Below are 26,643 nucleotides of genomic sequence, written 5' to 3'. Positions count from 1 at the left end.
TGTGGATCTTTGGCTGCAGGCGATCCTGTCAGTTTAAGCTTTCTGATTGGTGGAAAGTCAGACAGGAAGTGATATCATCTGAATTTCTGGGTTAAAACAGAAGTCTCTTCCCAACATGGTTGGGATAGAGATCTTTTTTATGATGAAAATGTGATAAATAAAGAGTCACATTTTCCCCACATGGTTACAAACACGACCGCTCCTGAGAAACAGGACAGTTTAAGCGACCGCGTTTTAAAGGAGTTTTATGGGTTAATGACGTACAGAAACTCATACTCAGAAAACAAAAAGAAATTATGCAGATGAAATATGTAATGTAAGTATTTTCTCTGTGTGTGTGTGTGTGTGTGTGTGTGTGTGTGTGTACTGACAAGGCTGTGGTCCACCCTGAAGAAGGCCATCTGACAGGGCTTGTTGAGCAGGTTGGCAAAAGCTATGAAGGCGTCGGCCGTCTCCAGATTCAGGATCAGCACCGCTGCGATGAACGACATTCCCTGTACCTGAACACACACACACACAGAGTGTGCATTACTACAGAGCATGCAGAGGTGTGAGTGTTTCTATGTATAGAAAAGTGTGCTGATGTTAGAGTGTGAAACTGAGAAAGTGCCGAGCTCTGCCTCTCAAGTCTTTCCTATAAGTTATGGTAAAAGGTTCAAGCTGGAAGGAAATGCTGTGAAACGAATGCAGAAAAAGCTGCAGGCAGAGATGATACATGAGTGTGTGTGTGTGTGTATGCACTAATGGGTCGGGGTCATTGCAGGAAGTCGTAGTCATTTCAGGCCGTGTTGAACCAGCAGTGTGGGGCTGTGGTGAGAAGTGCAAAGGCAGCCACGGCATTTACAGGCAGGGTTTAAAACTGCAACCCAACCTCAGCCTGGTGCAACGTCATGGTAAAAACCAGCATACTCTCTTATTACTCCCCACCAATCTGCAAAAAGTCCTGTTGTCATCGTCAGTTTCAGGGTTAGTGACAGTAAAAAAGTCTGAGAACATTCAGTAACAAGTCTGAAAGGATCATGGTGACAAAGCCTCTTTAAAAACAACTCAGTGGGGGATTGAAGGAAAATCCTGCCGGGTTTCTACCACACTCAAGACCTGGGGGGGTGGGGGGGCTTTTTTACATTTTCATGTCATACATGGTTGTAAATATCATGTAATTGTGTGTATGCTTCATGTCGGAGAGACTTACGTAGCCCACATCCGGCCGGTAACAGGTGTAAGCTCCCAGAATGCTGTGCAGCACGTCGTGGTACGGTCCACCCTGACAACCAACAAAGGAAAAAATGAAGCCAAGTCAGAAAACACACATGCAAACACACCCTTTTCTTTGTCTTCCAGCCTGAGTTTTGTTCCTGCGTTTCGCTTTCTGACTTATTGTGACTTTGTCTTTAAGTAAACCAACATTTCGGCATCCCTCGCTGACCTGCTGGAAGATGCAGAGCTGTGGGAAAGTCCTCGAGATGTCCAGCTTGATCAGCTCAAGGCTCGACTCTCGGTCCGAAGAACCTGAAACATCTGAAAGACACGGCGTGATGAAGGAGCCTGGTAGATAAAGTCAAAGTCAAAAGTGAAGGCCGGAGTTTGTAGTTTACCTTCAGTTTCGGTGTCTGTGCTGGGGGCTGCTGTGGTCTTCCACTTCTCTTTAGCACGGGCGAGACAGATGCTGTACAGCTCTGCAGGGACACGGGGAAATCAATGTGAGACAAAGGAGGGGGGGCCCAGTCTGACTTGGACTGTAATGAGTCCTTTAACCGCGCTGGTGGTCTTGATCCTGTTCAGCGCGCTCAACACCAGCAGACTGGTGACGCCTGCTGGAAGCTTCACAGAGCCTCAGCTCAGATCAGAGAGGAAGATTTCACACACTGGGATGTGTTAGAGACAACTTATCCTGCACCCAGTAACATAAAACCTCATACTGGTGAGACACAGTGACTGCCTCGTCCGAACAGCACAGGTACAGAGAAACTGTGTAGTTTGGAGGTTGAGATCCTGTGAGGTCAGTTTGCAAAAACTCGTCGCTGGTTTCTGTACATAACATTTTATTGTCATTTATGACGCTGCAATCAGCATGCAAGAGTTTCATTCTGACTCCTCCGAGTCTTTCTGTGGGAAATCATCACCAAACACCGCACAGACGTTGTCCCAGTTACCTGAGAGGTGATTTTATCAGCATATTCTGCTGTTATAAACAACAGGCGGAGAAAAGTCACAACGTGGAAATCCATAAAGGGACCGAGGCGGACAGAGACGCCATTACTAAACCGGTTAAGCTAACCAGGACTGGGACGAAATACAAACAAACTTATTAAAAATGGAACAAAATAAAATAAAAGATAAAAAAAATATACAAAACAAAACACAAAATAAAAACAAAAAACAAAATAAAAGAAAATAAAGTAATACAAAATAAAATAAAATTAAACAAAAACTAAACAAAATAAAACAAAAACAAAAGATAAAAAAAACAAAAAAAACAAAATAAATTAAAATAAAGCCCCTAGCACATTAAAGTATTTGGATAGGAAGAGGTTTAATAATCAGTAAGAGTAATGAAGTGGCACAACAACACTAACTAGTCTACTAACTAGTCGTCTACAGCTTGTTCAAAACGCAGCGGCTCGTCACACACACACATGCACGCACACACACGCATGCACGCATACACACACACACACACACACACACGCACACACACGCACACACACGCACACACACACACACGGAGTGCAGGGATTGCTGAGGTAAGGCAGGTGATCTTTCAGCAGGAGAAGAATGATTCTCCTGTGTGTGTGTGTGTGTGTGTGTGTGTGTGTGTGTGTGTGTGTGTGTGTGTGTGTGTGTGTGTGTCTACTCAGAGCGGATTGAAATGCTGTGTTGCCTCCGACATGAAGGGAACTGGTGGACCGCGTTCCTTTTTAATCAACACACTCGTCCCTTCATTCTTCATTTTACTGCTACTTATTCCATTCCACGCAGGTACAAGTGTGGAGTGTGACTGTATTACTTTTCCTGTCAGAACAAATCCCAGGAGTGGAACCAGACTAACTTCAATTAACTTTGGATCAGGACTGAAGTTAAGGCTGGAGATTCAGCTGTAAAGATGGGAGGCAGGAAATCAACACAGCATGTTTATTTATTAACTCTTAAACGTCTCTTTCTGACTTTTTTGCTATTTTTGTTTTCATGATGTTTGTCTTCATGGGAAAATGCTTTTAATCCCAGTCAACACACAGACATTTATTAACGACAGCCTCAGTTGGCAGATTATGAGGCTGAAATGATGTAAAATGAATGTATGAATAAATATTTAAACATAAAGGCCAAAGCAAGCAAACAGAATTTATTACTAACAACACTTTGTAGAAATAAGACACAGCTCAGCACTGATGAAGCCTGTTGTCATCCGTTCTATTCTGCAGACGCTTTTATCCAAACTTACACGTGAAAAGTGATCATTTAACCTCATGATTAACAAGCATGACTTGTGGCTGGGAGAAGCGCCCGGAGAGAGCCCACAGATACACGGGACGCAAACTGAGACCTGAACCAGCAGTGCTGACCGCTACGCCACCATGCAGTCTCTCAGGACACACACAGTACAACATCTTGATTTTTGACTATATTTAAGTGGCTTCATGGCCATTTCTGGGTCAGATAGAGGTCTCTTAACAACACGGTAGTGCTCAGGATCACAGTGGATTTACCATTCAGTCTCTGAATAATCACTACATGTCCTGGTTTGATGTAAACTTCCTGGACAGGACATGAATAAACTTCTATAAATCACTTACAGGGTAAGCGATCCATCACACTTCACCCCCTTACACACTGCCAGAACTCAGGTCACCAGTAATTTAATGGTACTTTGAGGGTTGAAGACAGAGAAGAAAAAAGCCAAGCTGGTGGAAATTTAGGTCAAAATGACTTTCATCAAATATGCCATGAAGTTCAGTTTCTAGATGACATGCATAAACACATTCCTTCATTCTAACGTACCGTGAGTGATGTTGAGGTCATTGCCAACCGCCAGGCTCCACACCTTGCCTCTGACACTTGGGGGGATGCCCTGCCACCAGAGGTCCCTCACCCGTCGCGATGTACACCTGCAGCAGAGGTGGCGTGTGTTGAGAGTGTAAAGATGTCAGCCTGGTTCATATTGTGTTCAATCTGAAGCCATCCTATAAAAAGGCCACATGGTGGCAGTCATCGCCTCCACTGCAGCAGAAAGCAGCTTTACATGAAGTGCAGCTCTCCTCCACCCATCTCTCTTCTCAGTCTTATGTTATAATTAAACCGTATTGCACAACTTGTATTGTGACATCAAACAAACCGTGTGGTGGAGTCTCGTCAGTCTAGATAATTCTCATGTTCATTCAGCATCGTGACACTGGGAGTGAATTAAAAAGAAAAATCACAAAATATTAGTCAATACCAAGTATTACCAGTTTGACCAGTCTGGACACTGACATCCTTAAGATGTAGGAGTTGTGCTTGTTTAACGGGTTACACATAAAGCAACAGATGGTGAGCCACTAACGGATCTCCATATCAACCCGTTTGGATTTTAATTTCTGTCTAACGGACAGAAAAGTGAAATTACGCTTCTGCTTCTGTCTCTGCTGGAGACAGAAGCTGAACTAACAGAATTTATTCTGATCACATGAGCATCTTAAAGGAAACCGGCTGCTTTTAAACTTTCAGCCTCAAAGGTGTTTTAAACATGTCAACGTGTTGACAGAGCATGCTTCCTACGGCCTCCGCTGCTTCCTACGGCCTCCGCTGCTTCCTACGGCCTCCGCTGCTTCCTACGGACTCAGGTTTGCTGCTTCCTACGGACTCCGCTGCTTCCTACAGACTCAGGTTTGCTGCTTCCTACGGACTCAGGTTTGCTGCTTCCTACAGACTCAGGTTTGCTGCTTCCTACGGACTCAGGTTTGCTGCTTCCTACAGACTCAGGTTTGCTGCTTCCTACGGCCTCCGCTGCTTCCTACGGCCTCCGGTTTGCTGCTTCCTACGGACTCCGGTTTGCTGCTTCCTACGGACTCCGCTGCTTCCTACGGCCTCCGGTTTGCTGCTTCCTACGGACTCAGGTTTGCTGCTTCCTACGGACTCCGCTGCTTCCTACGGCCTCCGCTGCTTCCTACGGCCTCCGCTGCTTCCTACGGCCTCCGCTGCTTCCTACGGCCTCCGCTGCTTCCTACGGCCTCCGCTGCTTCCTACGGACTCCGCTGCTTCCTACGGACTCCGCTGCTTCCTACGGACTCAGGTTTGCTGCTTCCTACGGACTCCGCTGCTTCCTACGGACTCCGCTGCTTCCTACAGACTCCGCTGCTTCCTACAGACTCCGCTGCTTCCTACAGACTCCGCTGCTTCCTACAGACTCCGCTGCTTCCTACAGACTCAGGTTTGCTGCTTCCTACGGACTCCGCTGCTTCCTACAGACTCCGCTGCTTCCTACAGACTCCGCTGCTTCCTACAGACTCAGGTTTGCTGCTTCCTACGGACTCCGCTGCTTCCTACAGACTCCGCTGCTTCCTACAGACTCAGGTTTGCTGCTTCCTACGGACTCCGCTGCTTCCTACGGACTCCGCTGCTTCCTACAGACTCCGCTGCTTCCTACAGACTCCGCTGCTTCCTACAGACTCCGCTGCTTCCTACAGACTCCGCTGCTTCCTACAGACTCAGGTTTGCTGCTTCCTACGGACTCCGCTGCTTCCTACAGACTCAGGTTTGCTGCTTCCTACAGACTCAGGTTTGCTGCTTCCTACAGACTCAGGTTTGCTGCTTCCTACAGACTCAGGTTTGCTGCTTCCTACAGACTCAGGTTTGCTGCTTCCTACGGACTCCGCTGCTTCCTACGGACTCCGCTGCTTCCTACAGACTCCGCTGCTTCCTACAGACTCAGGTTTGCTGCTTCCTACAGACTCCGCTGCTTCCTACAGACTCAGGTTTGCTGCTTCCTACAGACTCAGGTTTGCTGCTTCCTACAGACTCAGGTTTGCTGCTTCCTACAGACATACAACAACCAGACACTCCATCAGGTCCACCCTGCTGGACCTGGCTGGACCAGTTTTCCTTTCAGAACTGCCTCCGTTTCCAGTACAGTCTGGCTGCAGAGCTCCACTGTGGAACCAGTTCAGGTGCTGGTTCCAATCGCAGGCCATCTCCATGCAAAGTGGAAGAAGAAGCAAACTTTCCTGCACCCCCCCACATCACCAGGAAGGTGATTAGATGAAGAAAAAGATTTGCCGGCCACCGATAAAACAAAAGAAAGAAGAACAGAAAAAAGACAAAGAAAAAGATCAGATTGGACGTTTTATAGACGCATCGAGCGGTCGTCCAAATAAAACCTGATCAGTGGGCGTGTCATACAGTTATCAATATTTTCCACTTTAAAATCAGAAGATTCCCAAAAACACGCAGAGATTTTCTACATGTCTAGGAGATGTACGCTTGTTTGATCCATGCAGATGATGTTATCTATAGCGTGATCCGTTTGCAGACCTTATTTTGAAAAGACTTTGTTACTTCCTGCTCTGTAGCGGAGGTGGCCTGAGAGTGAAGCCTGAAACAAAACTGTCCCCACAGTGGAGCTCTGCAGCCAGACGCCCTCGTACTTCACGTCCTGATGCGACAGATTTAGAAACGATTTGCTCCACGTGGACATGAAGCATCACACAGCTGCTCCACACCCTGTTCCACCATCATGTCCCAAAGCTGCTCGACTGGTCTGAGATCTGGTGACTCTGGAGGCCGTTGGAGGACAGCGAACTCACTGTCATGTCGCGATATTGGAGGGAAAAAAGCTGACATTGCGATGTTTTGTAACCCTGCCATACATATTGTGAGATGAAAAAATACAGTAATTTGCAACAGACTGGAAAAGTTTTGCTGCCATCTTGTTGACAACTCTGTGAATGTTTAATTTTTGTCTGTATTTGAATTCTTCTTGTTATCTTTTCTTCATTTCTTTATTGCGCTAGGCTCGGTGTACATGTTTCATTCGATCGTGTGCGAAGGTGAATTATGTTTTACCACAAAGTTTTGTTTATTTGCATAGGAAATAAACAAACGTGCGTCAGGTAGCCTTGAAACTGATGTTAATCTGCTTCCTGCATTGTAAGACCTGCGATGTGACGACGGCGCACAAGACGAAGAAATAAACAACATGCTGTGCAGCTGAAGTTAGAGATGCTTTGAGCTTTGTGACATGGTGCAATATAGGGAAATAAGTAGCCATCCAAAGATGTTATATTCATAATTCAATCCAAAACGGCTTTATTTGTATTGCTCTAATTTACAGCAGTCATCTCAAGACACTCTGCAGACTAAATCAACTCAACCTGATTTATTTTAATCCAATTTTAAGAAATCCACATTAGTCCAGTTATGATCATTGTGTTTATGAAAGGCAATGTAATCGCAATAATTCCCCACATGACATAAATGCTCATCCATAGAGGGGCAAACATACAGGAGTCAACAGCAGGCTGCTCAGGTAGTGTTAAAAACATGCAAAGTGTGTAATAAAATATCACCCACACCCTTAAACCACTACTGGAAGAACTGCTGATCCAAGGCAGGATGGATCCATCCAGTCATTTTTTTTCCACCAAAGTTGGATCATAACATCTGAATTTGGAGCGGAAACGGGGGCTCGTCGTCCCTGGCAACGTTTATCCATCTTCTCCTGTCCAGATGTGATGAGTCCCCAACAACACCGTTACATTTAGAGTCACCTAAATCCCGTTTCTTCCTCATTCTGATGCTCAGTTTGACCTCAGCAAGTCATCTTTAACACATTTTCATGACTAAATGCAGTTTCTGCCATTAAACTGACTGATTTTTTTTATTATTAACCATCAACTGCGGTACCTAATGTGACCAGTAAGTGTCACAACCCCAGTCTGAAATGTCGTTTAGGTGCTGAACTCACATTGTACTCCAGTTGGGTAGAATCTCCTGGTTCCAGGTTTGGGCTGCGGTACCGATGCTCTCCTCGAGCTTGCATCGATCCTCCAGCTGCTTCCTCCTTCTCTGGGCTTCCTTCATCTCTACAGAAAAGAGGCAGATGAGCATAAAACAGGAAAACTGAAAGTAGATCTGAGAGGGTGGAGTCCCAGTAAGGTCACCTCTCTTCTTGGCCTGGGCCACCATCTCTTCATACTGCTGTCTGTGCTTCTGGGCCTCCTCTGCAGGCTTGGCAGGCAGATTTCTGTACAACACATACATGCATGAAAATAGGTTAGCAGCTACGTGCTCCCTGAGCCTCGCCTGCATTATTCATGGTGAGATGAGCAAGCTTGTGGTGTATCAACGATTTGGTCCAGTAACTTCATCGTGCTCACAGAGCGCACTAAAGTTGTAGTTTAACAGCAATTCAGTCACCGAGTATGAAACAACTCAACGCTACAGTTATTCCTCAATTTAACAGTAACTTTCCTTGTCAACGGGAACAAGGAATGTATTCTTGTTGTTGTAATCTAGCCACTTCTACTGACCTCAAGCGTAAAAACGCAGCTAACTTATCACAAATAACTTATCACAGATAACTTATCACAGATAACTTATCACAAATAACTTATCACAAATAACTTATCACAAATAACTTATCACAGATAACTTATCACAGATAACTTATCACAGATAACTTATCACAGATAACTTATCACAAATAACTTATCACAGATAACTTATCACAAATAACTTATCACAGATAACTTATCACAAATAACTTATCACAGATAACTTATCACAGATAACTTATCACAAATAACTTATCACAAATAACTTATCACAAATAACTTATCACAAATAACTTATCACAGATAACTTATCACAGATAACTTATCACAAATAACTTATCACAGATAACTTATCACAGATAACTTATCACAAATAACTTATCACAGATAACTTATCACAGATAACTTATCACAAATAACTTATCACAAATAACTTATCACAAATAACTTATCACAGATAACTTATCACAGATAACTTATCACAAATAACTTATCACAAATAACTTATCACAAATAACTTATCACAGATAACTTATCACAGATAACTTATCACAGATAACTTATCACAAATAACTTATCACAAATAACTTATCACAAATAACTTATCACAGATAACTTATCACAGATAACTTATCACAAATAACTTATCACAGATAACTTATCACAGATAACTTATCACAAATAACTTATCACAGATAACTTATCACAGATAACTTATCACAAATAACTTATCACAGATAACTTATCACAGATAACTTATCACAAATAACTTATCACAGATAACTTATCACAAATAACTTATCACAGATAACTTATCACAAATAACTTATCACAGATAACTTATCACAAATAACTTATTACAAATAACTTATCACAGATAACTTATCACAAATAACTTATCACAAATAACTTATCACAGATAACTTATCACAAATAACTTATCACAAATAACTTATCACAGATAACTTATCACAAATAACTTATCACAAATAACTTATCACAGATAACTTATCACAAATAACTTATCACAAATAACTTATCACAGATAACTTATCAGATAACTTATCACAAATAACTTATCACAAATAACTTATCACAGATAACTTATCACAAATAACTTATCACAGATAACTTATCAGATAACTTATCACAAATAACTTATCACAAATAACTTATCACAGATAACTTATCACAAATAACTTATCACAGATAACTTATCACAGATAACTTATCACAAATAACTTATCACAAATAACTTATCACAGATAACTTATCACAGATAACTTATCACAAATAACTTATCACAAATAACTTATCACAGATAACTTATCACAGATAACTTATCACAAATAACTTATCACAAATAACTTATCACAGATAACTTATCACAGATAACTTATCACAGATAACTTATCACAAATAACTTATCACAGATAACTTATCACAGATAACTTATCACAAATAACTTATCACAAATAACTTATCACAGATAACTTATCACAGATAACTTATCACAAATAACTTATCACAGATAACTTATCACAGATAACTTATCACAGATAACTTATCACAAATAACTTATCACAGATAACTTATCACAAATAACTTATCACAAATAACTTATCACAGATAACTTATCACAAATAACTTATCACAGATAACTTATCACAGATAACTTATCACAAATAACTTATCACAAATAACTTATCACAAATAACTTATCACAAATAACTTATCACAGATAACTTATCACAGATAACTTATCACAAATAACTTATCACAAATAACTTATCACAAATAACTTATCACAAATAACTTATCACAGATAACTTATCACAGATAACTTATCACAAATAACTTATCACAAATAACTTATCACAAATAACTTATCACAGATAACTTATCACAGATAACTTATCACAGATAACTTATCACAAATAACTTATCACAAATAACTTATCACAAATAACTTATCACAGATAACTTATCACAGATAACTTATCACAAATAACTTATCACAGATAACTTATCACAGATAACTTATCACAAATAACTTATCACAGATAACTTATCACAGATAACTTATCACAAATAACTTATCACAGATAACTTATCACAGATAACTTATCACAAATAACTTATCACAGATAACTTATCACAAATAACTTATCACAGATAACTTATCACAAATAACTTATCACAGATAACTTATCACAAATAACTTATTACAAATAACTTATCACAGATAACTTATCACAAATAACTTATCACAAATAACTTATCACAGATAACTTATCACAAATAACTTATCACAAATAACTTATCACAGATAACTTATCACAAATAACTTATCACAAATAACTTATCACAGATAACTTATCACAAATAACTTATCACAAATAACTTATCACAGATAACTTATCAGATAACTTATCACAAATAACTTATCACAAATAACTTATCACAGATAACTTATCACAAATAACTTATCACAGATAACTTATCAGATAACTTATCACAAATAACTTATCACAAATAACTTATCACAGATAACTTATCACAAATAACTTATCACAGATAACTTATCACAGATAACTTATCACAAATAACTTATCACAAATAACTTATCACAGATAACTTATCACAGATAACTTATCACAAATAACTTATCACAAATAACTTATCACAGATAACTTATCACAGATAACTTATCACAAATAACTTATCACAAATAACTTATCACAGATAACTTATCACAGATAACTTATCACAGATAACTTATCACAAATAACTTATCACAGATAACTTATCACAGATAACTTATCACAAATAACTTATCACAAATAACTTATCACAGATAACAAATACACAACAGTAGTTGGTTATTTGATGACAATTAGGATCTGCTTCTCATGTACACTGAGGATCTGTCAAGCGGCCAAAAAAGCTGCTCACAACAATTAATGACTGCTAACTAGTTGGGATTGTACAAAGTTTATTTTTGTTTTTTTGTTCCCTTTAATGTTTCCATCTGTTTCCATAACAACTGACAACATAGAAAATGGAGGAATTAATACTGCAGCTGGTCGGTGTTTCTAATATTCAGCTCTTTAGTACTTTCATTTTTACTCCAAGAGGCATTTACACCATATAATTACTGATTCTAGCGATTTTTTTATATTTTAAATGTATGGATTTTATCACTGCATCATTTATTATTTAAAAAAAAAACCTTTTATTTTCATTCATTCCCTCCTTTTTTGTTGCTCTAGAAAATATAATTTGTGTAAATAAGCCTGACTTGAGTCTGATTTCATCCAATGAAATTTTGCTTATTCTGCATCTAGTTGTATGTGCAGCTTTACACACACGACAAGCAAATGTAGAGATGATCTCATTTGTTTATCCCTGTGAACTGCAGGTGAATTTGGTTAATCTACTAACTACATATTAAACCAAGTCAGATCAGTTGAAGTGTTTCTCAGTCCTGGTCCTCAGGACCCGCGGCACCTGCGTGTTTTAGAGGCAACCCGACATCACACCTGAATTTAATGAAAAGAACTTGACGAGGAAGTTCATTAATCTGAATCAGGTATGTTGGAGTAGGAACACATCTAAAACACACAAGTCCAGTTGGTGGTGAGGACCCAGATTGAGAAACACTGAGTTAAACCAATACAGCGTTAATATGTGAATGGACTTTGTACTGGGAAAGCTGGGTCCCAAGGTCAAATAGGATAAGAAACCATGACATGTTTCATTCTGTTGATGAAACAACAAATTTAGCTTAAAGTGAAAAATCAGCATTAGTACACGTCTAGAGGTGCTGGAATAAACGGATGTTCTTCATTCTGTCGAGCTGTGGAGCATAAAGGCATGACTACAAATGAACTTCATGGTAGACTCTGTTTGACTCCAACAGTGTGTAAACTGGTAGAGAGGGAGGGGGAAGAAAAGGTAGAGTAATGGAACCAGGCTCAGGGAAGGTCATTAAACTTTCAGTAGCGCTTCTCTTTTAGCAGCTGTGACAGAAACAGGTAGACAATAAGCTGGAAAAATACTGGATGGAGTTTAATGATCCTGCAGAGGGAGAAGGCTGATGTGTGACTGTGTGTGTTTACATACGCAGGTCTGTCCTCCAGAATCAGTGCGGTGGTGGAGAGCGGCTCAAAGTCCAAGTTTTTTCTCACACCCTGCCTGGGGGACGTTGGGTTGCCAGGTCCAGCTCTGCTGCTCTTTGTTTCATATTCCTGAGGACAAAAAGAAGATTTAGACAGAGAAACATACAAACTCAGAGCTGAAAGCGAAGCAGCTCAGGAAAACCCATGAGCTTTTCAGGTCAGTCTCTTTCAGGCTATATTTAGTCAGTCTACGTGCTGCTGGCAATGATATGCATGTAGACTGAATTGAAAATGAGTGACAGAAATTGGCAGATCGGTGGATCTAAATTAAATAAAACGTTGATAGTCAACAGAGCATGAGCGTGGCTCTGTAGCCACGGGGGGACAGCTGGCGTTGCAGCCAACACTGTGACCAGCCAGATTAGCAGAGATGGAAAGATAGGAGCAGGTTTAAAGCAAAGGGGAAAAGGGGGGGGGGGGGGGGGGGGGGGGCACATACAGAGAAATCACACTGAATGTGCTTTTAGTCCAACAAAAACACATGCTAATGGTCTGACAACCTTGTGACAATGCTCTTGTGGAGCATTGTCAGATGGTGTCTAATGAGTGTGGCGTTCCAGAGTGTGATGCAGCGCCACGGGGAGGCGAGGCCATGTGACACTCAGTCCACTACAGCCAAGGCCATAGCGCAGTTTAACTACCAGCTAGCTTACAGGCCATCCGTGTGTGCAGCCAGATGAAGCACATGCAGTTCGGGGGAAGTCTTCCAGAGGATCGTGCACTCTGTTGCTCAGAGGTTAGCAAGAGCATGATGAATACACACACAAACTAACAAGGGACAAAAATAGCCTAAAGTGTGCGTTGAGTCGGTTAATGATACAAGCTGCAGTCTGGAAACACAGGAATGTTCACATTGATCTGCACACACCAAAACACAGGCAGAAAAAGTCTCTTTTCACAGCAGCAGTGTGTGTTCATATATTAATACTACTAATACAGCAAAAGCTATCAATCCGACTTTGATTGGCTGTCTGTTAGACCAGATTTCCAGCATCAGGCACATATAAAAGTCACTGGATGTCATAAAAAGACAGGACATCCATGTGCATCCGGACTAAATGACAAAGTGATGTTAGCATGTTGACCAAAAGCTAATGGCAGTGTTACTAGTGTAACCATGTTCAACAAGATCAACTATATGGAAGAGCAACTCATTTGCTCTCATGTTGACCATGATGGTAAGCTAACCAAGTTGAGCCAAAAGTCTTTAAATCTCCGTAAACAAGCAACTACATGACATATCTAGATGTCTACATGTCTATTTAGTATAAGACAGACAATGTCTTGTCCTAAGATCTACCATTCTCTATCATAGAGGTTCAGCTAAACTAAGCATCTCTCAGCAATACTGGTTGTATGTTTAGTTATTAATAACAGACGGTTAACTTAGCTTAGCATCAAGAACAGATGGAGAGGTACGCTGATTAATAAATGCATTAAACAACAACATCTGCTATCATAGTGAGGTTGGTCTAGTCTCCAGTCTTCATAATGAACTTATCAGAAAAACTAAACCTGACACCTGTTTTTTGTGTGCAACTGACAACATATCACAGTAAACAGATTAAAGAAGTGATACTTTTTATTATAGACTATACATCAGAACATTGTGAATATCAGAGCTAAGATACTCGGCAGCTTTAGTAACTTAGAGGTGCTGTGAAAACTGCTCTGGAGGCAGAAAAAACAAAGCTAAAGTGGTCTACATGTGCTTAAGACAGGCTAGGAAATAGCTTTTTTTCCACACTAAAAGCCTTGTTGGTTTCCTCCTGGGTTGCTTACAAAAAACAGCTGCAGTTAAAACATCCATATCAACACAGATTATATAGATGTTTTACCTGCTTTGTTTTCTGATATTACATGGCTTTGAGTTTTCCTTAATCTGTGTTTTGTATCATTTTATACCTTTAAAGCTTATTTTTCTGTTTATCATTGTTGAAACGATGGAAACCTAGTCATACCATAGTCCGATCTCCATACACTTATTTCACTGATGTCTCCACTTGGGAGGAAGAGGAAACTTCCTTCGACAGAAACCAGAAGGATAAACAACTTCTTCTGGTTTAAACTGCAGGAGTGGAGATGAAACCTCACAAAGGCACCAGAAGCTTTTTAAGGAAAAACAAAGCAGCAGCCACTTCTACTGACTCTTAAGTACATATTCTGTCTTGAAAAAATAAAGTCAAAGAAGGTCAAACATCTCAGAGGACTAACACACAGCAGATTGTTGCTTCAGCGCGAGCAGCATAAAAGAAAGAAGAGACTCGCACGATGTAACCGAAGTAAATGGTGGAAAAAAAGGAGCGAAGTCGTCAAAGGGAGAACACTAAACATCCTGATTCAAGTCTGAGCATCAGAGCAAAGCAGAAGACCGACAGAGCTGTGGTCCGTTTGTTCATGCATCATGTAATAATAAAATATAAACCCAACTGGCCACATACATCTGGGACTGGTTGTAACGGTCAGATCACAACTTTAAAAGTAGACAAAGTTCATAAAACTGAGTGTTAGCTGTTTAGTGCAGGACTGGTGCAACATTAAGGGATTTCTGACTAACTCCTAGTACATTTTTAAATATTCATTTATTTATCAAGGAAAAAGTCTCACACTGAGATTTGCATCTCATTTGCATACACATACTTTCCTTTATTTAAATGCTTGAAAGGTATGACTCCAGCGGATTATTTAGGATTGATTATAGCTAGAAACAGCTGCAGGTGAGTAAAATGATCAGCGAGCGCTCTGCACCTTGCCGACAGATGGATACTGCAGCGGCAGAGCTTAAAGTAGCAGCAGTTCAGCAGCAGTGCAGGTGTTATAAACATCCTGAAGCGATGAGCCAATGGAGGAGTACTGCTGGCACATGATGTCGAGAAATATCTAAACTAGTCATGTTGTCAAAGAAAATATCAAATATTCCTTAACAGTGGAATCAATAACTACCAATAAACAAATGAGCACCATTTAGTGAATCTCCAGCCAAGACGGCTGTGTCTGTGTGCCCTCAGAATGGGAGGTTGCCATGCCAGCTCCATTTCCTGGATTAAAGCCAAAACATCCCCATCCAGCTCCATGTCAGGAGCTTGTATCAGAATCTTTATGGCTTCTGACACAAGCAGAAGACAGAAGATCTATTTACAAACGAGCCAAACTGAGACACACCTTCTGCTGCTTCATTCTGACTGATGGATTGTAGCAGACATGAAGGAGAAAGGTTGGTTTGCTCAGAGCACAACACTGAGACATTCCTTACTGGGAAGTAGAAACCTGCTCACTCAGTCAGGGCTCTTTGTGCAGCAGCTTTAAGCTGGAAAAGCAGCTGTATCCCATGATAACCTGGCGCCACGGCAACAGGCTTCATCATGCTGGCTTTCAGTGCAGCTCTCCTATTTCCTGGAAGTGATGTAGGAGCTCACTGGGTGACTGGTGTTCATGCTGGCTGCTGATGGCATTTACAGACAGCATGAAACGCTCTGAAGACGGATTTACAGCTCATCGTTCAGCAGCACCACCGACAGTCTGGATGACATACTGTATGCTTTGCTGCTGTGGGTTGCTTCCTCTGTATCAAATCCTCATGGAAACACAGAGAGCTTTGTGAATAATGCAAGCCAGGAGATGAAAGGCTGCAACAGGCGGGCTTACCTGGCTTCATATGAAACCGCTCCAACTTTGACTAAAAGCTGCCTGAGGCGAAGCGAAACAGGCGCAGAGCGAAGTGGGAATGAGCCAGCTGGTTTGTATCAGCGAGGTGTGTTGGTCAGCCAGCAACTGCAGGACACTTTACAGCTTTACTTATCAGGACTGTGACTCACTTGTTTTAAACAAAACAGTATTTTAAGAAACGGATCTCTAAACAGTGAAACTGAGGCAGGATGAACCCAGCATGTGGCATCATCAACGTCAGCAAGGTGGATGGTGAAAACTGATCAACCAATTAAAAACAACATGATGAAACACATTTTTAAAAAATAGCTTAAAAGAGCATTTTATCAAGTAGGGAAGCGAATCTAACAACTCATGATTCAATGCGATTCTGATGTTTGGGTCGACGATTCAGAATCGATTCAAACAGATTTTTGATTTATAATCACTACACTTCAGTAACAAAAGGTGCTAAATTCCCAAGTAATTTCATTCTTCTATCAGCTAGAAAGAACTGAGAAATTATTCAGACTGATTCAAATTAAACTGCGACATTTACAAAAGTTTTTTTTGCTCATCATTTTTCTTCATTTCAGGAAAAAACAACACAGTAGCCAGACCATCATTCTGCTGCTTTAATGCCCAAGTACAAAAGTAAAAAGATAGATAAAAACAATAAAAATGACAAAATTTTATAACGGATTATTTTTATTTATTTGACAAAAATCTATTTTTTTAATAAAAAATATCGATTTTGAAATTGTGTCGCAAAAAAATCTGGATTTTTAATTTGACTCCCCATCTCTAATATCAGGTATGATTTCAGTTTTCATGCATTTATTTGCTTTTAGCCACTGCAGTGTGTTTTCTGCATGTCTATATAAATATATATTGACAGAGAAAATGAGGAAAGTCAGAACAACATCTCACACAAGCACCCTTCAGCCTTCAGAGAAAATCCTGATCTAAATTAATTTAACCAAGACTAAGCTTTAAAAATGCATTTTGTAGCAGATGATGAGTTAAAACAGCAAAAACCAGTTTTAATGAACTATTTCTGTTTTTCTTACACCAGAAACAAATTTACTTCCCTTTTGGGTCATTACGGAACAAAAAACATCACAGTATGTAATTTAACCCGGGCGCGCACATCAAGACGCTTTGAGACACGCACATGGCCAAACTGGCTGGTTTGGAGCCACAGCCAGACTAAGTACCGGTTCTTTGGCTTGCGACCGCCTACGCACCAGTTCCTGCTGTCACTGGTTCTATTCAGGCACCAACTCTTTACTGGGCCAGAGTTGAGACCTGCTCGCAGGTCACCTGGTCAACAGAAGAGTGTTGCAACATGAACCAACATCTTCATAACGCCGAGGAAAAGGACTCCAAGAACAAGCAGAAATGGTCGTCCATCCAAGGTAAACTGGACGAAGGGAATCAGATGAAGCCTGTGTTCAAGCAGCTACAATGGAAGATGTCTGCAGCTGGCTACGAACGGCGCATCAACCAGACAGTCAACAAATCAGAAAAGCTTAAAAAAAGACCTGAAAGTGGCAACGTGGCAGCAACGGGCAATCGTAAAGAAAGCCACATTTCCAAACTTCCTTTTACATGAAGTACTGACGCAGCACTGACTACCAGCTAAGCACTGGTTCTAGCACCAGCATGAACCAGCTAAGCACTGGTTCTAGCACCAGCATGAACCAGCTAAGCACTGGTTCTAGCACCAGCATGAACCAGCTAAGCACTGGTTCTAACACCAGCATGAACCAGCTAGTACTGGTTCTAGCACCACCATGAACCAGCTAAGCACTGGTGCTAGCAGCAGTATGAACCAGCTAAGCACTGGTGCTAGCAGCAGCATGAACCAGCTAAGCACTGGTGCTAGCAGCAGCATGAACCAGCTAAGCACTGGTTCTAACACCAGCATGAACCAGCTAGTACTGGTTCTAGCACCAGCATGAACCAGCTAAGCACTGGTGCTAGCAGCAGCATGAACCAGCTAAGCACTGGTGCTAGCAGCAGCATGAACCAGCTGAGCACTGGTGCTAGCAGCAGCATGAACCAGCTAAGCACTGGTGCTAGCAGCAGCATGAACCAGCTAAGCACTGGTTCTAACACCAGCATGAACCAGCTAGTACTGGTTCTAGCACCAGCATGAACCAGCTAAGCACTGGTTCTAGCACCAGCATGAACCAGCTAAGCACTGGTGCTAGCACCAGCATGAACCAGCTAAGCACTGGTTCTAACACCAGCATGAACCAGCTAAGTACTGGTTCTAGTACCAGCATGAACCAGCTAGTACTGGTTCTAACACCAGCATGAACCAGCTAGTACTGGTTCTAGCACCAGCATGAACCAGCTAAGCACTGGTGCTAGCACCAGCATGAACCAGCTAAGCACTGGTTCTAACACCAGGATGAACCAGCTAAGTACTGGTTCTAACACCAGCATGAACCAGCTAAGCACTGGTTCTAACACCAGCATGAACCAGCTAAGTACTGGTTCTAGTACCAGCATGAACCAGCTAGTACTGGTTCTAGCACCAGCATGAACCAGCTAGTACTGGTTCTAGCACCAGCATGAACCAGCTAAGCACTGGTGCTAGCACCAGCATGAACCAGCTAAGCACTGGTGCTAGCACCAGCATGAACCAGCTAAGCACTGGTGCTAGCACCAGCATGAACCAGCACCCAGCTCCAGAACGCTGCAGTGTGAGGAGTCTGCTGTAACAACTGCTGGCAACAAATGACTTTTATGGCAATTTTTAGCAAGTAGACATTTTGTCCTTGAAATATCCACAATGGTAATAAGTTGAAGGAAAGACATGTGAGTGATGCCACATGATGGGTGTCCAGGAGGTTTAAAGAGACTATCCTCCATACAAACCTCTGTTTTTAACAGAAATAAATCTCTCTCAGCTGTTTTCCTGATTGTAGATGTGATGCAGGTGCATCAACATTTATGAGGCTCTTAATTACATTTTATAAATCAAGCTTAAATAATCAACCATCTAAATCCTGCGGGACTGAACCAAATCCATGATTTCACAGGTTTACAGCTAAACAGTATGTAATCAGCACACTGGGTTTAAACAATGAACGGTGTTTTCCCCTCATCACACATCACACAGCAGCTGACACGCCAACAGTTGACTTACAGTTACCACAGGAGGGCTGACCATCAGTCTCATCAGAGCTGTAATGATCTGGCAGACAGATAGGAGAAAATATACAGCTTTTCTATGAGACTTTTCTAGATGTAATCAATTGTGATACCTCCCAGAGTGCTTTCTGAAAAGAGTAAATAAACAACATGCACGTTGATTCAGCGGGAATCACCATGAAAACAGATAACCTGCAACACTCCTGCACGGTTTTTTGTACTAAGTTGAAGGCAACAGGACAGGATCTGTGGTGTAAAGACGCCTCATCAGGATGGAAGCCGGCTTTTAAATCTTTCCAGACACAGAAGTCTGCCAACCATCATCATCCTGCTCCCTCTTCACAAAGCACAGAGCTGAAAGAGGCTATTATGTGAAACCCGAGCCATCCTCTTCCTCAGCTTCCTCCCTTTCAAGCTCGAGCTGCCGGTGTCCTCTGACTCTTCCAGGCAAGGAGAGAGACAGCGAGTCACATTGCTGAGCACAACGCTGCTGCTGCTCACTCACCATGAACGCTGCGGTTCCTTACGGACGGCCAGTCCTCCTGTGGGGGGTGGCTTCGTTTTCAAAACCCTAGCGTAGCATCACGGCTGCTCCAGAGGGTTCAATCCTGGTAACAGGACACCCGGAAGGTGACAGGCAGGCTGCCGATGGAGAGACACACCCCGCATTGCAAAGGATGCAGCAGCAGCATGATGCCCTGTTTTCCACCCCCCTCCCCCCCCCCCCCCCTCTGATCGGTGACGCTACGCCGACCCACTCTGCATCAGGTCTATCGCTGCTGCGCGCATCAGCAAATCAGCTCTGCCGTTAGTCACTGTAGCTGCAATGAAAGGCTCTGCACTCTGCTCTGTCCTGACAGGCTCTCTAATCAAGCCCAGAGTCATAGATTAGGTTTCAGCCTCCACTGCTCCCAGCCAGTCAGCACAGAGAGGCTTCAGAGGTGACGTCAGAGCTTCTTTCATCACCTTCCCTCCCCCAACATCCCCACATGTACAAGTTTATATCAGTATTTAGTATTTCATAGTCAAACTACCTCTCCCTGAGCCGTCACCTTATCGTGGTGGAGGGGTTTGTGCGTCCCGAAGATCCTAGCAGCTATGTTGTCGGGGGCTTTATGCCCCTGGTAGGGTCACCCATGGCAAACAGGTGTCTAGGGGAGGGACCAGACCAAGCACGGCTCATAGACCCCTATGATGACAACCAACCTGGGCATGAATGTTCCCTTGCCCGGACGCGGGTTACCGGGACCCCCCCCTGGAGCCAGGCCTGGAGGCGGGGTACGAGAGCGAGCGTCTGGTGGCCGGGCCTTCGCCCATGGGGCCCGGTCGGGCTCAGCCGGAAAGGGTTACATGGGCCCCACCTCCCGTGGGCTCACCATCTGCAGGAGGAGCCGTAGGGGTCGGGTGCAATGTGAGCTGGGTGGCAGCAAGGGGCGGTCCGATCCCCGGCTGCAGAAGCTGGCTCTAGGGACGTGGAACGTCACCTGTCTGGTGGGGAAGGAGCCTGAGCTTGTGCGCGAGGTTGAGCGGTTCCGACTAGATATAGTTGGACTCACCTCGACGCATGGCTTGGGCTCTGGAACCAGTACCCTCGGAGGGGCTGGACCTTCTTCCACTCTGGAGTTGCTCATGGTGAGAGGCGCCGAGCAGGTGTGGGCATTCTCATCAGCCCCCAGCTTGGTGCCTGCACGTTGGGGTTTACCCCGGTGGATGAAAGGGTAGTTTCCCTCCGCCTCCGGGTGGGGGGACGGGTCCTGACTGTTGTCTGTGCTTATGCACCGAACAGCAGTTCAGAGTACCCACCCTTTCTGGGGTCCTTGGAGGGAGTGCTGGAGGGTGCTTCTTCTGGGGACTCCATTGTTCTGCTGGGGGACTTCAATGCTCACGTGGGCAATGACAGTGAGACCTGGAGGGGAGTGATTGGGAGGCATGGTCCCCCCCCTCTGAACCCAAATGGTGTTTTGTTATTGGACTTCTGTGCTCGTCATGGATTGTCTATAACGAACACCATGTTCCAGCATAAGAGTGTCCATATGTACACCTGGCATCAGGATTCCCTGGGCCGCAGTTCAATGATCAACTTTGTAGTCGTATCGTCGGACCTGCGGCCACATGCCTTGGACACTCGGGTGAAGAGGGGGGCGGAGCTGTCAACTGATAACCACCTGGTGGTGAGTTGGCTCAGATGGTGGGGGAGGAAGCCGGTCAGAGCTGGCAGGCCCAAACGTGTTGTGAGGGTCTGCTGGGAACGTCTGGCTGAGTCCCCTGTCAGAGCGAGCTTCAACTCCCACCTTCAGCAGAGCTTCGAACATGTCCCGGGTGAGGCGGGGGACATTGAGTCCGAATGGGCTGTGTTCCGTGCCTCTATTGCTGAGGCGGCCAGCCGGAGCTGTGGCTGCAAGGTCGTTGGTGCCTGTCGTGGCAGTAATCCCAGGACTCGTTGGTGGACACCAGCAGTGAGGGATGCCGTCAAGCTGAAGAAGGAGTCCTATGGGCCTGTGGGACTCTGGAGGCAGCTGATGGGTACCGACGGGCTAAGCGGCATGTGGCTTCGGCCGTTGCCGAGGCAAAAACTCGGGCATGGGAGGAGTTCGGCGAGGCCATGGAGAAAGACTTCCGGATGGCTTCGAGGAGATTCTGGTCCACCATCCGGCGGCTCAGGGGGGGGGAAGCAGTGCTCCATCAATACTGTGTACAGTGGAGATGGGGTGCTGCTGACCTCAACTCGGGACGTTGTGGGTCGGTGGAGGGAATACTTCGAAGACCTCCTCAATCCTACCAACACGTCTTCCCATGAGGGAGCAGAGCTGGTGGACTCAGGGGTGGACTCTCCTATCTCTGGGGCTGAAGTCGCTGAGGTGGTCAAAAAGCTCCTTGGCGGCAAGGCCCCGGGGGTGGATGAGATCCGCCCGGAGTTCCTTAAGGCTCTGGAAGCTATGGGGCTGTCCTGGCTGACACGCCTCTGCAGCATCGCGTGGACATCGGGGGCAGTACCGCTGGATTGGCAGACTGGGGTGGTGGTCCCCCTTTTTAAGAAGGGGGACCGGAGGGTGTGTTCCAATTACAGGGGAATCACACTCCTCAGCCTCCCTGGTAAGGTCTATTCAGGGGTCCTGGAGAGGAGGGTCCGCCGGATAGTCGAATCCCGGATTGAGGAGGAGCAGTGTGGTTTTCGTCCTGGTCGCAGAACAGTGGACCAGCTCTATACCCTCTCTGGGGTCCTGGAGGGGGCATGGGAGTTTGCCCAACCAGTCTACATGTGCTTTGTGGACCTGGAGAAGGCATTCTGGAGTACCCCCCCCAGGGGCTCCTGGGGGGGGTACTCCGGGATTATGGGGTACCGGACCCCCTTGTACGAGCTGTCCGGTCCCTGTACGACAGGTGTCAGAGCTTGGTCCGCATTGCCGGTAGTAAGTCGGATTCGTTTCCGGTGAGGGTTGGACTCCGCCAAGGCTGCCCTTTATCACCGATTCTGTTCATAACTTATATGGACAGAATTTCTAGGCGCAGCCGAGGGGTTGAGGGGATCCGACTTGGTGGCCTCAGGATTGGGTCCCTGCTTTTTGCGGATGACGTGGTCATGTTGGCTTCATCTGGTCGTGATCTCCAGCTCTCGCTTGAGCGATTCGCGGCCGAGTGTGAAGCGGCTGGGATGAGAATCAGCACCTCAAAATCTGAGACCATGGTCCTCAGCCGGAATAGGGTGGATTGCCCTCTCCGGGTCGGGAGGCAGGTCCTGCCTCAAGTGGAGGAGTTTAAATATCTTGGGGTCTTGTTCACGAGTGAGGGAAGGATGGAGCGTGAGATCGACAGACGGATCGGTGCGGCGTCTGCAGTAATGCGGGCTCTGCGCCGGTCTGTCGTGGTGAAGAAGGAGCTGAGCCAGAAGGCGAAGCTCTCGATTTATCAGTCGATCTACGTTCCTACCCTCACCTATGGTCATGAGCTGTGGGTCGTGACCGAAAGAACGAGATCTCGTATACAGGCGGCTGAAATGAGTTTCCTCCGCAGGGTGGCCGGGCTATCCCTTAGAGATAGGGTGAGGAGCTCAGTCATCCGGGAGGGGCTCAGAGTAGAGCCGCTGCTCCTTCGCATCGAGAGGAACCAGTTGAGGTGGCTCGGGCATCTGGTCAGGATGCCTCCTGGACGCCTCCCTGGTGAGGTGTTCCAGGCACGTCCCTCGGGGAGGAGACCCCGGGGAAGACCCAGGACACGCTGGAGGGATTACATCTCTCGGCTGGCCTGGGAACGCCTCGGGATCCCCCCCGCAGAGTTGGCAAATGTGGCTGGGGAGAGGGAAGTCTGGGCTTCCCTGCTTAGGCTGCTGCCCCCGCGACCCGACCCCGGATAGGCGGCAGAAGATGGATGGATGGATGGATAGTCAAACTAAAGTGTCAACATCCGTGTGTGTTTGGAAACTGAATGTAATTGTGTAGATGTTTATGTAGAACTTGTATTCATTTGCATCAGAACAACTGTCTGGCTATGAAACGCTGCAGACAAACCTGCTGCGACTCCTTCCAGTGCCTCGAACGTGGTGATTTTAGGGCTTCAGAAGTGTTTTGCAGTTTACCTTCCTGAGCTTTGCAACCATTTTCATGAATTGGTTCATATTGATACTGTTATTATACACTGAACTAATAATAAGTTATTGGTTTCTAACTGGACTGTATTTAATTGTACTGAAATGGACTTCATGGTCTGTTCTTTCAGGTGACTTCAATGGAAACTGGTTCTGGACAAATACAGATGAATGGAACTAAAGTCTGTGGTCCAGTCAGCAAATTGATTTTCCAATTACTCGTATACAACAGAGGTGCATGAAGGTTGTGTATTCAATAAGGGAAGCATATCTTTGCAGCTGATTTTACAAAAACCTGATCAGGAATTGCTGACTGAAGTGTCAGATGTCAAATGATGGCGGTTGACCTTAAAATTCAGTCACACCGTCTCAAAAATGGTTCAAATGAGCCCATTTCCCAGTTATTTACACATTTCAGATATAAATGTAAACAAACTAAAGAGAAAAAGTTCATGTTTTCTTACAAATGAACAAATGTTTGGATCAATGCTTCTGACTTGTTAGTATTGATGAAGACTGATGTGTTGTTAAGCCATTTAAATCCGGTTTCACAGGATTTGGCAGCTTTATCTTTAACCCCATGTCACGATGATGGAGGGAAGAATTTCTGCTGTCGTCTGGCTGAGATGGACATCCTCCAGCTTTTTCAGCTGCTTGGGGAGGTGGAGAGTGCTGATGCTCGTTCACTCATTCAACTTGCATGTTTGCAACTGAGGTGGTGCAGAAAATAGTTTGTTTTGTCGCCTCCAGAAACAACTTGACAGCATTTCCAGTAAATACTTTACTATTGTAAATTAATAAAAGCAAATTCATGGAGGAAAATCAACCCTTTGGGAAAGTTTTTTCACCTACTTAAATCTTAAGGTGTCAAGTTAAAATATCAAAATGCTGTATTGGCCCAAATGATCGATATGTGGTTTTTAGTGGAAAGACCAAGCAGTGTTTGTATAACAGGAAATAGAGCTTACACACACATCCAGTTCAGCAATGCCATCTTCCAAACGCCACGGGATAAAAGCTGAAATCTTATCCCTGTTAACTGATTCCTCGGTCAGGTATAGGGTTACAACCAGTGATAAGACGGAAACAAAGTGTGTCCATGTGTTTTTGCCCACCAGTACAGGTGGGCCGTTCCTCATGAGCCTTTAAAAACCTACCACACTGAACAGCTGATAAGTAAACAAAACTCACATAAACAGACTTCAGATACACAAAGAACAGGAGACAACGCTCCATTCCCGACGCTGAACGGTGCAAATGGAAGCACAATAACAGGTTTCCACCAGCTCTAATTACACACTGCATTCCTGTTCTGCTGCCTTGCCTTCGTAATTCACAGCTTTGTAATTGGGCCTTCGAAAGAAAATATACAGCAAGTGTCCGTTTACCAGCTGCTGTCTAACAGCTGACACCGAGAGGCAGGTTGCATCCACCCTGAGCCGACAGTCAAACAGAGAAAACCAGCAAAGCACTGGTGGTAAATCCACCACACACACCTGACTGTTGCTGTGTCAGTCTGTCAGGGACTGGGAACTGGGAGCAATCAGATAAATCATCAGATAAACTGACAATCTGATCCGAAGCGTCTTTCTACACTTCAGAAATGCAATAATTGAGAAACTCTGGTCTAAATATTTCAGTTCATTATCAGATTTCATGAGACTCAAACTTCCTGTATGTGTGTTAAATATAGCAGCACCACATTATTACCATTAGCTGTGCTAATCTGGGGCACTAAAAGCAGGTAAATATCTTTTTAATGTGAATGCTTTACTTTATTCACACACCCACATTTTGCCTTATATAAAAATACACCTAATATTTCTTATTTTGGTCATTTTCAGCTGGAGAAAGCAAAATATCAGCCAAGGTGTTTTCCGTTTGCTGCTCTGCTGCAGAAGCTGTGGTGCAAACACAATAAATACAATCACTGTTCTAAACCTGTTCTGTTGGAAACTTCAGTGTTTTGGTCACACATTGCACTGTATTGCTGGGAAATGTAGCTGTTAATATCTAAACTTTGCCTCCGTCTAGAAATACAGAGCCGATTATATTTACATGGTGTCACATCTGGTAACCCTCCATTTAATGTAAAATATATTTCTGCATAAACACTAAACAGAAACTGGAGTTTAAAAGATTAAATTACTGTATTTGTCAGAAAATCACTATTAGATCTTATTCTTCCATCATTTTTAGGTTTTGTTTATAATAGATGGATAAGGTAAAACTCTGCATTATTCAAGTCAAATTATTTTTACAAATTAAGAGGAAAAAAAGACAACCAGGACCAACACTTTAAACCCTAACAGCTTTTCCCGACACCAATCCAAGCCTTAAATGAATCAATGGTCATGTGCATTTATTTGAATTATTTGTATTTGTACTTTTATTAGGATATTGTTACAGTTAGTATCTATAGGTGTGTGTGGGGGGGCCACCTTACTAAAACGAGCTTCTTTCCTAGTTTTTGTTGTATTTTTTGTACGATGACAACAAAAACTGTCTGGAAAGTTCCAACTTACAGATTCACCACAACCTC

The 26,643-nt window shown here is 43.7% G+C and overlaps 1 protein-coding gene across 1 annotated transcript in view; it reads right to left on the bottom strand.

Moving 5' to 3' along the window:
* The window catches only part of tbc1d14 (TBC1 domain family, member 14), a gene marked incomplete at its 5' end in the record, with an annotated part of 46,559 nt that overhangs the window by 5,488 nt on the left and 14,428 nt on the right, over positions 1-26,643 (bottom strand). Inside the window, 8 exons of the mRNA XM_079257511.1 lie at positions 372-500; positions 1,193-1,264; positions 1,427-1,518; positions 1,596-1,676; positions 4,000-4,106; positions 7,940-8,057; positions 8,136-8,218; positions 12,654-12,778. Of these exons, the coding sequence (XP_079113637.1) occupies positions 372-500; positions 1,193-1,264; positions 1,427-1,518; positions 1,596-1,676; positions 4,000-4,106; positions 7,940-8,057; positions 8,136-8,218; positions 12,654-12,778 (807 nt within the window). The remainder of the gene's footprint in view (positions 1-371; positions 501-1,192; positions 1,265-1,426; positions 1,519-1,595; positions 1,677-3,999; positions 4,107-7,939; positions 8,058-8,135; positions 8,219-12,653; positions 12,779-26,643) is intronic.

This window comes from Telmatherina bonti (genome assembly GCF_933228915.1).
Source record: "Telmatherina bonti genome assembly, chromosome: 18".
NCBI lineage: Eukaryota > Metazoa > Chordata > Actinopteri > Atheriniformes > Telmatherinidae > Telmatherina > Telmatherina bonti.
The sequence above is the reverse complement of the archived record's forward strand: the minus strand, read 5'-3'. Positions and strand labels throughout refer to the sequence as shown.